Source organism: Ovis aries, chromosome X, assembly GCF_016772045.2.
Source record: "Ovis aries strain OAR_USU_Benz2616 breed Rambouillet chromosome X, ARS-UI_Ramb_v3.0, whole genome shotgun sequence".
NCBI classification, from domain to species: domain Eukaryota; kingdom Metazoa; phylum Chordata; class Mammalia; order Artiodactyla; family Bovidae; genus Ovis; species Ovis aries.
In genome coordinates this window covers 109,630,805-109,643,716 of record NC_056080.1, presented here as the reverse complement: position 1 = coordinate 109,643,716, position 12,912 = coordinate 109,630,805, and the positions used below count along the sequence as shown (strand labels likewise).

General features: G+C 38.3%; 1 protein-coding gene across 1 annotated transcript; it reads left to right on the top strand.

Annotated features, from left to right (window-relative positions):
- Window positions 1-9,679: 9,679 nt before the first annotated feature.
- On the top strand, window positions 9,680-11,703 carry LOC101102794 (heterogeneous nuclear ribonucleoprotein K-like). Its single transcript, XM_042241602.2, has one exon. It carries the CDS (start codon window positions 9,866-9,868, stop codon window positions 11,240-11,242), a length of 1,377 nt encoding a protein of 458 aa, XP_042097536.1. The 5' UTR covers window positions 9,680-9,865; the 3' UTR covers window positions 11,243-11,703.
- The last annotated feature ends 1,209 nt before the right edge of the window (window positions 11,704-12,912 follow it).

The window sequence follows — 12,912 nt, the reverse complement described above, 5'->3', positions numbered from 1 at the left end:
ACAATGTCAGAGTTTATGTTTTTAAGCTCCAAAATCACTGCAGATGGTGACTGCAGCCATGAAAGTAAAAGACACTTACTCTTTGGAAGAAAAGTTATGACCTATCTAGATAGTATATTCAAAAGCAGAGACATTACTTTGCCGACTAACGTCCGTCTAGTCAAGGCTATGGTTTTTCCAGTGGTCATGTATGGATGTGAGAGTGGGACTGTGAAGAAAGCTGAGTTCTAAGAATTGATGCGTTTGAACTGTGGTGTTGGAGAAGACTCTTGAGATTCCCTTGGACTGCAAGGAGATCCAACCTGTCCATTCTGAAGGAGATCAGTCCTGGGATTTCTTTGGAAAGACTGATGCTAAAGCTGAAACTCCAGTACTTTGGCCACCTCATGCAAAGAGTTGACTCATTGGAAAATACTCTGATGCTGGGAGGGATTGGGGGCAGGAGGAGAAGGGGACGATAGAGGATGAGATGGCTGGATGGCATCACTGACTCAATGGACGTGAATCTGAGTGAACTCTGGGAGTTGGTGATGGACAGGGAGGCCTGGTGTGCTGCAATTCATGGGGTCGCAATGAGTTGGACACGACTGAGGGACTGAACTGAACTGTACTCTGATTTTATAAGTACCAAGCATCAGCGTCACTTCAGTAACATTCTGTTACAACACTATCTATTTAACCACTTCTTTTGAGACAAAAAACACTGAAAATACTAGTGCATGTGTTTTAAAAGTTACGCTTTATATAACTTTGACCAAATGTTTTTATTTTTAATAAGCTTCATTGATATATGCCTTATGTCTAATAAAATGCTCACAGTTAAGTACATATTTTGTTGAATTTTAAGAAACGAATACATCCATTTTGTTGTTGTTCATTCGCTAAGGTTTGTCCATCTCTTGCAACTCCATGGACTGCAGCATACCAGGCTTCCCTGTCCTTCAGTATCTCCCATAGTTTGCTTAAACTCATATCCCTTGAATCAGTGATGCCATCCAACCACTGTGTCCTCTGTCATCCCCTCCTCCTCCTGCCCTCAGTCGTTACCAGCATCAGGGTTTTTTCCCAATTTTTTAGCTCTTCTTATCAGGTGGCCAAAGTATTGGTGCTTCAGCTTCAGCATCAGTCCTTCCAATGAAATATTCATAGTTGATTTCCTTTTGGATTGACTGGTTTGATCTCCTTGCTGTTCACGCGACTCTTGAGAGTCTCTTCTCCAGCACCACAGTACAAAAACATCAACTCTTTGGCATTCAACCTTCTTTATGGTCCAACTCTCACATATGTACATGACTACTGGAAAAACCATAGCTTTGACTATATGGACCTTGGTTGGTAAAGTGATGTATCTTCTTTTTAATATGCTTTCTAGATTTGTCATGGCTTTTCTTCCACGGAGCAAATGTCTTTTAATTTCATGGCTGCAGTCACCTATGCACTCATGTTACCACCACCACAATGAACATAAAATATTTTTTCATCCCCAAAATTTTCCCTTGTGCTCCTTCTCAGACAACTATTTAAGTCAAATCACCCCTAAACATTGATTACCTCTTCTGGTTGACCAGGGACTGTCCTAGGATTTGCACTAAAATTCCTGCATCCTGGGAAAACTTCTCAGTAGCAGATAAAGCAAGATGGTGGACCACTCATCTGCTTTCTGACATTATATATTAGTATTGCCCGATTTAGAGTTTCATACAAATGGAATCATGCAATATGTATGCTTTCACATCTCAGCATAATAATTTAAGGTTCATCCTTGTGGTTGCATGCAATAGCAATTCATTAAAAATATACTGAATAGTATATTCTCTGGGTATACCACAATTTGTTCATTCATTTACCTATTGACGGATGTTTGGGTGGATCTCATTTTTAGTTGTGAAAAATACTGTTATGCAAATTGACACACAGATATTTTTGTGAACATATGTTTCAATTTCTTTTTGGTAAATTGCAGTAATTCTGTAGGTCATAAGGTAAATATGTGTTTAAGTTTAGAGAAAACTTGCAAACTACTTTCCAAAGTAGTACTATTTTACATTCCTACAAACAATATATGTGTCCTAATTGTTGCATATTTGCTATAAATTTTTTATCAGTATTTCTAATTTTAGCTATTCTAGTGGTTATGTAGTAAAAGCTTGTGGTTTTTGTCTACATTTCCCTTGATAATAATGCTGAGAATTTTTCAAGTCCTTACTTGCCATCCACATGTCTTTTAGGTGCTTGATAAGCATCAAAAACAGCATATGTAAATCCAAATATGTGATGCTGTCTCTCATCCCCATGAACCTTGAAATCATCTTTGGCTCTGTCACATCCCTCAGGAAGTCCAGTAACAAATTAAATTTGCCCTATATTTTAATATACTTATAAACTTACTCTGCTCACTACTTTCATAAGTATCCCAATCCAAGCCACCATCATTCTTTTGCCTGTAGTAGTCAATAGCTTATCATCTGGTTTCTCTGCTTCCACTCTTGCTCAACCATTAGCTTTATTCTCCACACGACAGCCAAATTGATGCTTGTAAAATATATGTCATACCATATATTCAGTACCTAATGAAACCTGAAGGCGCCAGGCCTATAAAATAACTGGTATAAGACACTATTTGATATTGCCCCTTTGCTACCATTCTGACCTTATTTCCTACCACTCATCCTTGTTTTACTTCATTTCACCCACAGAGACATCTTTGTTGTTCCCTGAACATATCAAGTATGCACCTGCCTTTAGGACATCTGCATTGTTATTTCCTCTGCCTGATTTCTTTTTTTTCACCATAGATATCCATGGGGCTTGCTTGCTCACTTCTTCAGATCTCAGCTCAAATGCTTTCTTAACATTGAGGTAGTCTTTGGCTACATGGCTTCCCAGGTGGCTCAGTGGTAAAGAACCCGCCTGCCAATGCAGGAGATGCAGGAGACGTGAGTTTGATCCCTAGGTCAGGAAGATCCCCTGGAGTAGAAAATGGCAACCCACTCCAGTATTCTTGCCTGGGAAATCCAATGGAGAGAGGAGCTTGGTGAGCTATAGTCCATGGGGTTGCAAAGAGTCGAACATGACTGAGCACACACGCACAGTCATTGACCATCTTATATAAAGTCACTCCCATCACTAGCTATTCCCCTTTTCCTATCTCATTTTTATTCATACTACATACCTCCACTTGGCTGTTAAATATTTATTTTTTAATTCATTGCCTGCCTTCTCCATAACATTCACTCTTCAATAGTGTCTGATTTTCTCCTACTGATATCCCTACAGCTCAAATTATGCTCGGTATAATGAGAACTATATAAATCCTTGTTGAATGAATAAACGTGAATTATTCTTCCATGCCAACCAAGTCCACCTCTTGGATCACATTTTAAGTTCTCCATAGGGAGGAATCTTACCTTAATCTTTCCATAGTACCTTATATGAGGTAAATACTAAACATGAAAAGATTCTTGATTGGTTTTTGCATACTTGAAATACTGACCAACAAGCCTAGTTAGGATTAAAATTAGCTAGGAAATGTTTATGTCTAACATTATCTTCTCTTATGTTGATGGAACAGGGTGTTTGCTATGACCAGTGCGTTCTCTTGGCAAAATTCTATTAGCCTTTGCCCTGCTTAATTCTGTATTCCAAGACCAAATTTGCCTGTTACTCCAGGTGTTTCTTGACTTCCTAATTTTCCATTCCAGTCCCCTATAATGAAAAGGACATCTTTTGGGGGTGTTAGTTCTAAAATCTCTTGTAGGTCTTCACAGAACCATTCAACTTCAGCTTCTTCAGCATTACTAGTTGGGGCATAGACTTGGATTACTGTGATATTGAACAGTTTGCCTTGGAAATGAACACAGATCATTCTGTCTCTACACATGGACATCACCAAATGGTCAGCACCGAAATCAGATTGATTATATTCTTTGCAGCCAAAGATGGAGAGGCTCTATACAGTCAGCAAAACCAAGACTGGGAGCTGATTGTGGCTCAGATCATGGGCTCCTTGTTGACAAATTCAGACTTAAATTGAAGAAAGTAGGGAAAACCACTAGACAATTCAGGTATGACTTAAATCATCCCTTATGATTATACAGTTGAAGTGAGAAATAGACTTAAGGGACTAGATCTGATAGAGTGCTTGAAAACCTATGGACGGAGGTTCAGGACATTGTACAGGAAACAGGGGTCAAGACCGTCCCCATGGAAAAGAAATGCAAAAAAGCAAAATGGCTGTCTGGGGAGGCCTTACAAAGAGCTGTGAAAAGAAGAGAGGTGAAAAGCAAAGGATAAAAGGAAAGATATAAGCATCTGAATGCAGAGTTCCAAAGAATAGCAAGGAGAGATAAGGAAGCCTTCTTCAGCAATCAATGCAAAGAAACAGAGGAAAAGAACAGAATGGGAAAGACTAGAGATCTCTTCAAGAGAATTAGAGATAACAAGGGAATATTTCAGGCAAAGATGGGCTCAAAAGGACAGAAATATTATGGACCTAACAGAAGCAGAAGATATTAAGACGAGCTGGCAAGAATACATGGAAGAACTGTACAAAAAAGATCTTCACGGCCAAGATAATCATGATGGTATGATCACTCACCTAGAGCCAGACATCTTGGAATGTGAAGTCAAGTGGGCCTTAGAAAGCATCACTACGAACAAAGTTAGTGGAGGTGATGGAATTCCAGTAGAGCTATTTCAAATCCTGAAAGGTGATGCTGTGAAAGTGCTGCACTCAATATGCCAGTAAATCTGGAAAACTCAGCAGTGGCCACAGGACTGGAAAAGGTCAGTTTTCATTCCAATCCCAAAGAAAGGCAATGCCAAAGAATGCTCAAACTACCACACAATTGCACTCATCTCAAATGCTAGTAAAGTAATGCTCAAAATTCTCCAAGCCAGGCTTCAGCAATACGTGAACCGTGAACTTCCTGATGTTCAACCTGGTTTTAGAAAAGGGAGAGGAACCAGAGATCAAGTTGCCAACATCCACTGGATCATGGAAAAACCAAGAGAGTTCCAGAAAAACATCTATTTCTGCTTTATTGACTATGCCAAAGCCTTTGACTGTGTGGACCACAATCAACTGTGGAAAATTCTGAAAGAGATGGGAATACCAGACCACCTGACCTGCCTCTTGAGAAATCTGTATGCAGGTCAAGAAGCAACAGTTAGAACTGGACATGGAACAACAGACTGGTTCCAAATAGGAAAAGGAGTATGACAAGGTTCTATATTGTCACACTAGTTATTTAACTTATATGCAGAGTACATCATGAGAAAACCTGGGCTGGAAGAAACACAAGCTGGAATCAAGATTGCTGGGAGAAATATCCATAACCTCAGATATGCAGATGACACCACCCTTATGGCAGAAAGTGAAGAGGATCTAAAAAGCCTCTAGATTAAAGTAAAAGAAGAGAGTGAAAAAGTTGACTTAAAGCTCAACATTCAGAAAACGAAGATCATGGCATCTGGTCCCATCACTTCATGGGAAATAGATGGGGAAACAGTGGAAACAGTGTCAGACTTTATTGTTTTGGGCTCCAAATTCACAGCAGATGTTGACTGCAGCCATGACATTAAAAGACACTTACTCCTCGGAAGAAAAGTTATGACCAACCTAGATAGCATATTCAAAAGCAGAGACATTACTTCGCCAACAAAGATCCATCTAGTCAAGGCTTTGGTTTTTCCAGTGGTCATGTATGGATGTGAGAGTTGGACTGTAAAGAAAGGTAAGCACTGAAGAATTGATGCTTTTGAACTGCAGTGCTGGAGAAGACTCTTGAGAGTCCCTTAGACTGCAAGGAGATCCAACATGTCCATTCTAAAGGAGATCAGCCCTGGGATTTCTTTGGAAGGAATGATGCTAAAGCTGAAACTCCAGTACTTTGGCCACCTCATGCAAAGAGTTGACTCATTGGAAAAGACTCTGATGATGGGAGGGATTAGGGGCAGGAGGAGAAGGGGATGACAGAGGATGAGATGGCTGGAAGACATCACCGACTCGATGGACATGAGTTTGAGTGAACTCCAGGAGATGGTGATGGACAGGCAGGCCTGGCGTGCTGTGATTCATGGGGTCGCAAAGTGTTGGACACAACTGAGTGAACTGAACTGAACTGAACATTATCTTGAATTGATGTTACAGGAATAACTAATGCATTTGATAAATTGTAAAATAGATAAACTTATTATTTTTCTGCTTCAGCTAATACTGTGCTTACTATATAACACAAAGAATTTTTAAGTGTTTTTGTATAACATTTAATATTAGATAAATTGCTTTTCAGATTTTAGTAACTCTCCTAAAGTTATAGATCTAGGATATTACAGAACTAGAATTCTAATTCTTTCACTTATGGTTCCAAATTCTGTGCTGTACTTCCTCCTTTTATTGTTTCTTCTCCAGCCACATGTTTCCTAGATATTGCCTCTGTCTATTCCATCTTTCATTCTCTAAACCATGTCACATCCTGAGAAGTGAGCTATTAGTCACACTATAGCCAGCCTCTTCACCTTCATCAAAACTTATCCCATTATTGGCTTATTGCTCTACTAACCGAAATCAAGGGTAAATGACTACTACAGCTTAGTGTGGTGACTTTACATAAAAAAATTGACATCGTGTTAACAGGAATCTTTGGCTACCTAATAAAATGAGAAGTCACTTTGACAATCTTTGATACTGGGCCCATACTAGAGAGGGAGCATAATAATGTATTTAGGCATTTTTGGAGGCCCTTTGCACATATGTTCCTAGATAGCTACAGACTGTGTGCCTTCTTCAAGTGTAAGCTATGGGTACACATACACAGATATGTTGATACACTACTCGCTCCAATAAGTATGAAACAATGAGAATTATTTTCACCTACCCTTACTAGGCACTCCAATGATAGTTATCATTTTTTTTAAACAAGGGGACACTTGAAATCAAAATAAAGGGTAAGAATTTGTATAAAGATTTTTATTTTTCTTGATCTTCATCTTTAAGTGTCATGAAGTGAGTTAAATAAATGTTAAGCCACACAATTTTTACTTATTTACACCATCTAGACAGGTAATAAACATTTACCAGATAGCATCTATGTTCAATGTACTGTGTTTTGCACTGTGAGAGTTTAAAAAAACTAAATACTACACAATTCTAGCTCTTAGAGATTTCTGGCCTCTGCTGGATAATACAAAAATGTCCATGAGAATTGGCAGGGAAGTGAGCTTAGTATTGACACATCCAGCTTCAAGTTCAATCCACTAATTCAACAATACATACTAAGCACCTGCTATATGTGATGCACTATGCTTGGAACTGGGGATTAAATGATTCACATAATCCCTTGCAATTCCAGTGTGATGATATATATGAAAATAGTGGGGAAGATATAGACACAAAGAAAAGTATTTTAAAAATAGAAAAATTTCAACTGTGAACAAGTACCATGGAAATTAGTTGACGAGAGAATTGTATCTGGACAGGAAGCTCAGGAAAGGCTTCATTGATAGAAGGATAATTGAGCTATGATCTGAAGAGTGAATAGGAGTTAACCAAGTAAAAAAGGGACAGAATAATGCCCTATGCCCTCTGGCAAGAGCAAGCAATAAAGAGTCTGAAAAAAGACCAGTGTGACAAAGGCATAGAAAACATGTACATAATGAATCTAGATAGGAAGATGAAGACAGACCTATGATGCAAAGACATGTGGAGTTTCAAGTTTCAAAATTAGAATAGCATTTTTATGACAGAAGAGAGCCTCCTTAAAAATTCTATTCATGTTGATGTATGGCAGAAATCAATGCAATATTGTAAAGCAATTATCCTTCAATTAAAAATAAAGTTTTTAAAAGTCTATCCTATGAATAGGCCTGATGTTAAAATCTTATTTATTTATATGTGAATTATATGTTTATTATTCCTATACATTATAGTTAGTTTGGCTATTCTTGTAAATTACTGTTTGACAAAAATATACAACAGATGAGAAAATTTTGCACTTCGTCTTTCATATTCTTTCCTAAACAGTATATTGAAAGAGAAAGGTGTGCCTTTACAAAGATTTATAGATCATGAGATAAATTTAAATTGGGAATTAAATATGAAAATCATTCTGGAATTCTGTAGTTTTAACATATTGAGATCATTTGTTTTTCTGAGAAAAGGTCTGAGGAAAATGTGCTAAATACCACAGTTAAGTTAAATATTCTCTAGTCCTCAAACTTCTCTGACTTTTAAAGAAACAAAAGAGAGGCAGATTATTTCCTAAGATACACAGGTTTGCTATTCTCCTCCATTTGGAGTTACAATTTTGTACTGTATTTAAGGTTTGACCAAGTGTAATTTTAACAATCTGGATAGTACAACAAATATGTGGTTTTTAAAAATACTATCTATGCCACTAAGAGCTGCTTTTATATCTTTGCAAATTGGAAACTGAAGGTAAATTAAATCCATGGTACATACTTAAAGATCTGCTTCAGCCCACACAGAGTTGTATATTTTTTCCATTATATTCATGGCAGATACAATATCATAGGCATTTAGCAGAAGAAATAGGCTGCATAGGTCATGCTCTCTCATTATGCACATCTATAACTTCAAAAATGCATGGATCCTGTTAACATAAAGGAACTATGTAGGTGAAATATCTCTACAAAAAGTTATAGCCTCTAGAGAGAAAATTGTGCTTCCTGGTTCCTACACTAAATAGATAACAAGAGAGCAAGAGTAAGCACAAAAGCCTCTTCTGATTTAAACAGTACAATTCTTTTATTAAGTATATGCTTGATCTAGGACCAACAGTATCCACTTTCAAATTGCATAAAATATTAAAGCATATTTTTTAAAAAATCAAATTTTACTAACATAAGAAACATTTCAGCATATTTTTTTTGGCTAGGTAATTTGAAAGTGAAAGAGGAGAGTAAAAAAGCTAGCTTAAAATTCAACATTCAAAAAATTAAGATCTTGGCATACAGTCCCATAACTTCATGGCACATAGATGGGAAAACAATGGAAACAGTGACAGACTTTATTTTCTTGGGCTCCAAATCACTGCAGATGGTGACTACAGCCATGAAATTAAAAGATGCTTGCTCCTTGGAAGAAAAGCTATGACCAAACTAGACAGCATGTTAAAAAGCAGAGACATTACTTTGCTGACAAAGGTCAGTCCAATCAAAGCTGTGGTTTTTCCTGCAGTCATGTATGGATATGAGAATTGGACTATAAAGAAAGCTGAGCACTGAAGAATTGATGCTTTTGAACTGTGGTATTGGAGAATACTCTTGAGAGTCCCTTGGACTGTAAGGAGATCAAACCAGTTAATCGTAAAAGAAATCAGTTCTGAATATTCATTGGAAGGACTAATGTTGAAGCTGAAACTCCAATATTTGGCCACTTGATGCAAAAAACTGATTCATTGGAAAAGACCCTGATGCTGGGAAAGATTGAAGGCAGGAGAAGGGAACAACAGTGGATGAGATAGTTGGATGGCATCACTGACTCAGTGGACATGAGTTTGAGCACGCTCTGGGAGTTGGTGATGGACAGAGAAGCCTGGCGTGCTGCAGTCCATGGGGTAGCAAAGAGTCTGACATGACTGAGCAACTGAACTGAACGGAATTGAATTTCTGTTTATTTATTGAAATATATTTGGAGTGCGTGGAGGCGGGGGAGGGCAGTGGGGGCCTACGCTTGTTCTCTGTCTAGCTGTGACCAGCTGAGGAGGCGCGGCGGCATAGGGACGGTACCCTTGCCGGGCTACTACAGCACTAGGGTGTCAGTTGGTCCCGCCCAGAACACTTCAGTTCTGCCCTGGAAGGATATATTTAATAACTGATTGGTGTGTCCCTTGAATACAAGAAAATGGAAACTGAACAGCCAGAGGAAACCTTTCCCAACACCGAAACCAATGGCGAATTTGGTAAACGCCCTGCTGAAGATATGGAAGAGGAACAAGCTTTTAAAAGATCTAGAAACACTGATGAGATGGTTGAATTACGCATTCTGCTTCAGAGCAAGAATGCTGGGGCAGTGATTGGAAAAGGAGGCAAGAATATTAAGGCTCTCCGTACAGACTACAATGCCAGTGTTTCAGTCCCAGACAGCAGTGGCCCCGAGCGCATATTGAGTATCAGTGCTGATATTGAAACGATTGGAGAAATTCTGAAGAAAATCATCCCTACCTTGGAAGAGGGCCTGCAGTTGCCATCACCCACTGCAACCAGCCAGCTCCCGCTTGAATCTGATGCTGTGGAATGCTTAAATTACCAACACTATAAAGGAAGCGACTTTGACTGCGAGTTGAGACTGTTGATTCATCAGAGTCTGGCAGGAGGAATTATTGGAGTCAAAGGTGCTAAAATCAAAGAACTTCGAGAGAACACTCAGACAACAATCAAGCTTTTCCAGGAATGTTGTCCTCAATCTACTGACAGAGTTGTTCTTATCGGAGGAAAACCTGATAGGGTGGTAGAGTGCATAAAGATCATCCTTGATCTTATATCAGAGTCTCCCATCAAAGGACGCGCTCAGCCTTATGATCCCAATTTTTATGATGAAACCTATGATTATGGTGGTTTTACAATGATGTTTGATGACCGCCGTGGACGTCCTGTGGGATTTCCCATGCGGGGAAGAGGTGGTTTTGACAGAATGCCACCTGGTCGGGGTGGGCGTCCCATGCCTCCCTCCAGAAGAGATTATGATGATATGAGCCCTCGTCGAGGACCTCCTCCACCCCCTCCCGGACGAGGTGGCCAGGGAGGTAGTAGAGCTCGGAATCTTCCTCTTCCACCACCACCACCACCTAGAGGAGGAGATCTAATGGCCTATGACAGAAGAGGAAGACCTGGAGACCGTTATGATGGCATGGTTGGTTTCAGTGCTGATGAAACCTGGGATTCTGCAATAGATACATGGAGCCCATCAGAGTGGCAGATGGCTTATGAACCACAGGGTGGCTCTGGATATGGGGGTCGTGGCTCATATGGTGATCTTGGTGGACCTATTATTACTACACAAGTAACTATTCCCAAAGATTTGGCTGGATCTATTATTGGCAAAGGTGGTCAGCGGATTAAACAAATCCGTCATGAGTCAGGAGCTTCGATCAAAATTGATGAGCCTTTAGAAGGATCCGAAGATCGGATCATTACCATTACAGGAACACAGGACCAGATACAGAATGCACAGTATTTGCTGCAGAACAGTGTGAAGCAGTATTCTGGAAAGTTTTTCTAAGACTAGTGAAGAACTGAAGGAGTCCTGCATCTTTTTTTTTTTATCTGCTTCTGTTTAAAAAGCCAACATTCCTCTGCTTCATAGGTGTTCTGCATTTGAGGTGTAGTGAAATCTTTGCTGTTCACCAGATGTAATGTTTTAGTTCCTTACAAACAGGGTGGGGGGTGGGGGAGGGTGTGCAAAAACTAACATTGAAATTTTGAAACAGCAGCAGAGTGAGTGAATTTTAATTTTTGTTCATTGTTGGTGGTTTAAAGAAGTCCCCCCATGTAATTATTGTGAACACTTTGCTTTGTGGTCACTGTAACATTTGGGGTGGTGGGACAGGGAGGAAAAGTAACAGTAGTCCATATGTCCCTGGCATCTATTCAGAGCAGTGTGCAGAATGTAACGCTCTTTTGTAAGAAACGTTTTATGATTTTTAAAATAAATTTAGTGAACCTAAAAAAAAAAAAAAGAAATATATTTGACTTACATTGTCATGTTAGTTTCAAGTGTACAGCACAGTGACTCAGTTATATTGTTTTTCAGATTCTTTTCCATCATAGGTTATTATAAAATATTGAGTATAGTTCCCTGTGCCATATAGTTAGGTCCTTGTTGGTTATCTACTTTATATGTAGTAGTGTGTATATCAACATGATAGTTTTTAAAGAATTCTTGCATAAAGGCTATTCTGTTGCTCAGGCTTTTCATTTTTTCTTTCACATGTACAAGAATCTTGAGAGATTTTAGAAACTTCAAAGATCAAAAGATTTAATTTTGTCAATTTTTCATTTTTAGTTTAACAACTACATCCCCATACAATGTTCTTGAAAACATTTTACAGTAATCAGCACTTGAAAGTTAATCTAATGATGTAGCTTAGCTAACTGTAGCTGCAACACTTCATTTTCTTTTAGTGTGATGGTAAAATGCAGGACAATTGCTTCCTGCCCATAACTAAAATGGTGGCTGTGACTGAATATGAGCTATGCTACTTATTTAATATTTATTATTTTTATTATTATTATCACTATTACATAGACATTTTGAATTTTATTCTAAGCAACTTTTCACATACTGTGATTTCTAAAATATTAGTTCATTAATGTCACTGTAATTTGAAAATATTTGGGCTACTATAACAAAGCTCATTAATAGCTTTTCTGTGGCTGGCTAAAACATTTGTAGGGATGGTCATACTAGGAAAGAGAGACTCATAGTTGCCTCTATTACATTGATTTGAAAAAGTTGGATTATGTTTTATAGACTCCTACTTCCTTCAATCATTCTGTAAGAGATATCTATTAATTTTTCTAAATCTTCACAAAGCAATTTATATCATTATGTAATTTCTACATTAGGCAATGAAAATTCTTAACAAAACATTACAGTAAAAAGTAGTCAATTCATGTTTTGCCTACTTTCTATGCATGGGATAAATCTAGATTTCATGCTTTCAGTAATCACAAGGGTTTCATCCTTGGTTCAAAAGAAGACAATGAGATACTGAGAAAGAAGACAGTATTGATGTTTTCACTTTTAAAATCATCATCCATTTTGAGTTTATTTCATATATAGGAAAATTATATCATTAAGACGTTCACACAGAACTCTTCTATCCAGCCTAAAATGCTGCCTATGGTAGATCCACAAATACCTCAATCTCTCCATTGAGAGAAATAACT

Bases quoted from the DNA above. Each gene is read 5' to 3' on its own strand.
- LOC101102794 (XM_042241602.2), top strand. From the start codon at position 9,866: ATGGAAACTGAACAGCCAGAGGAAACCTTTCCCAACACCGAAACCAAT.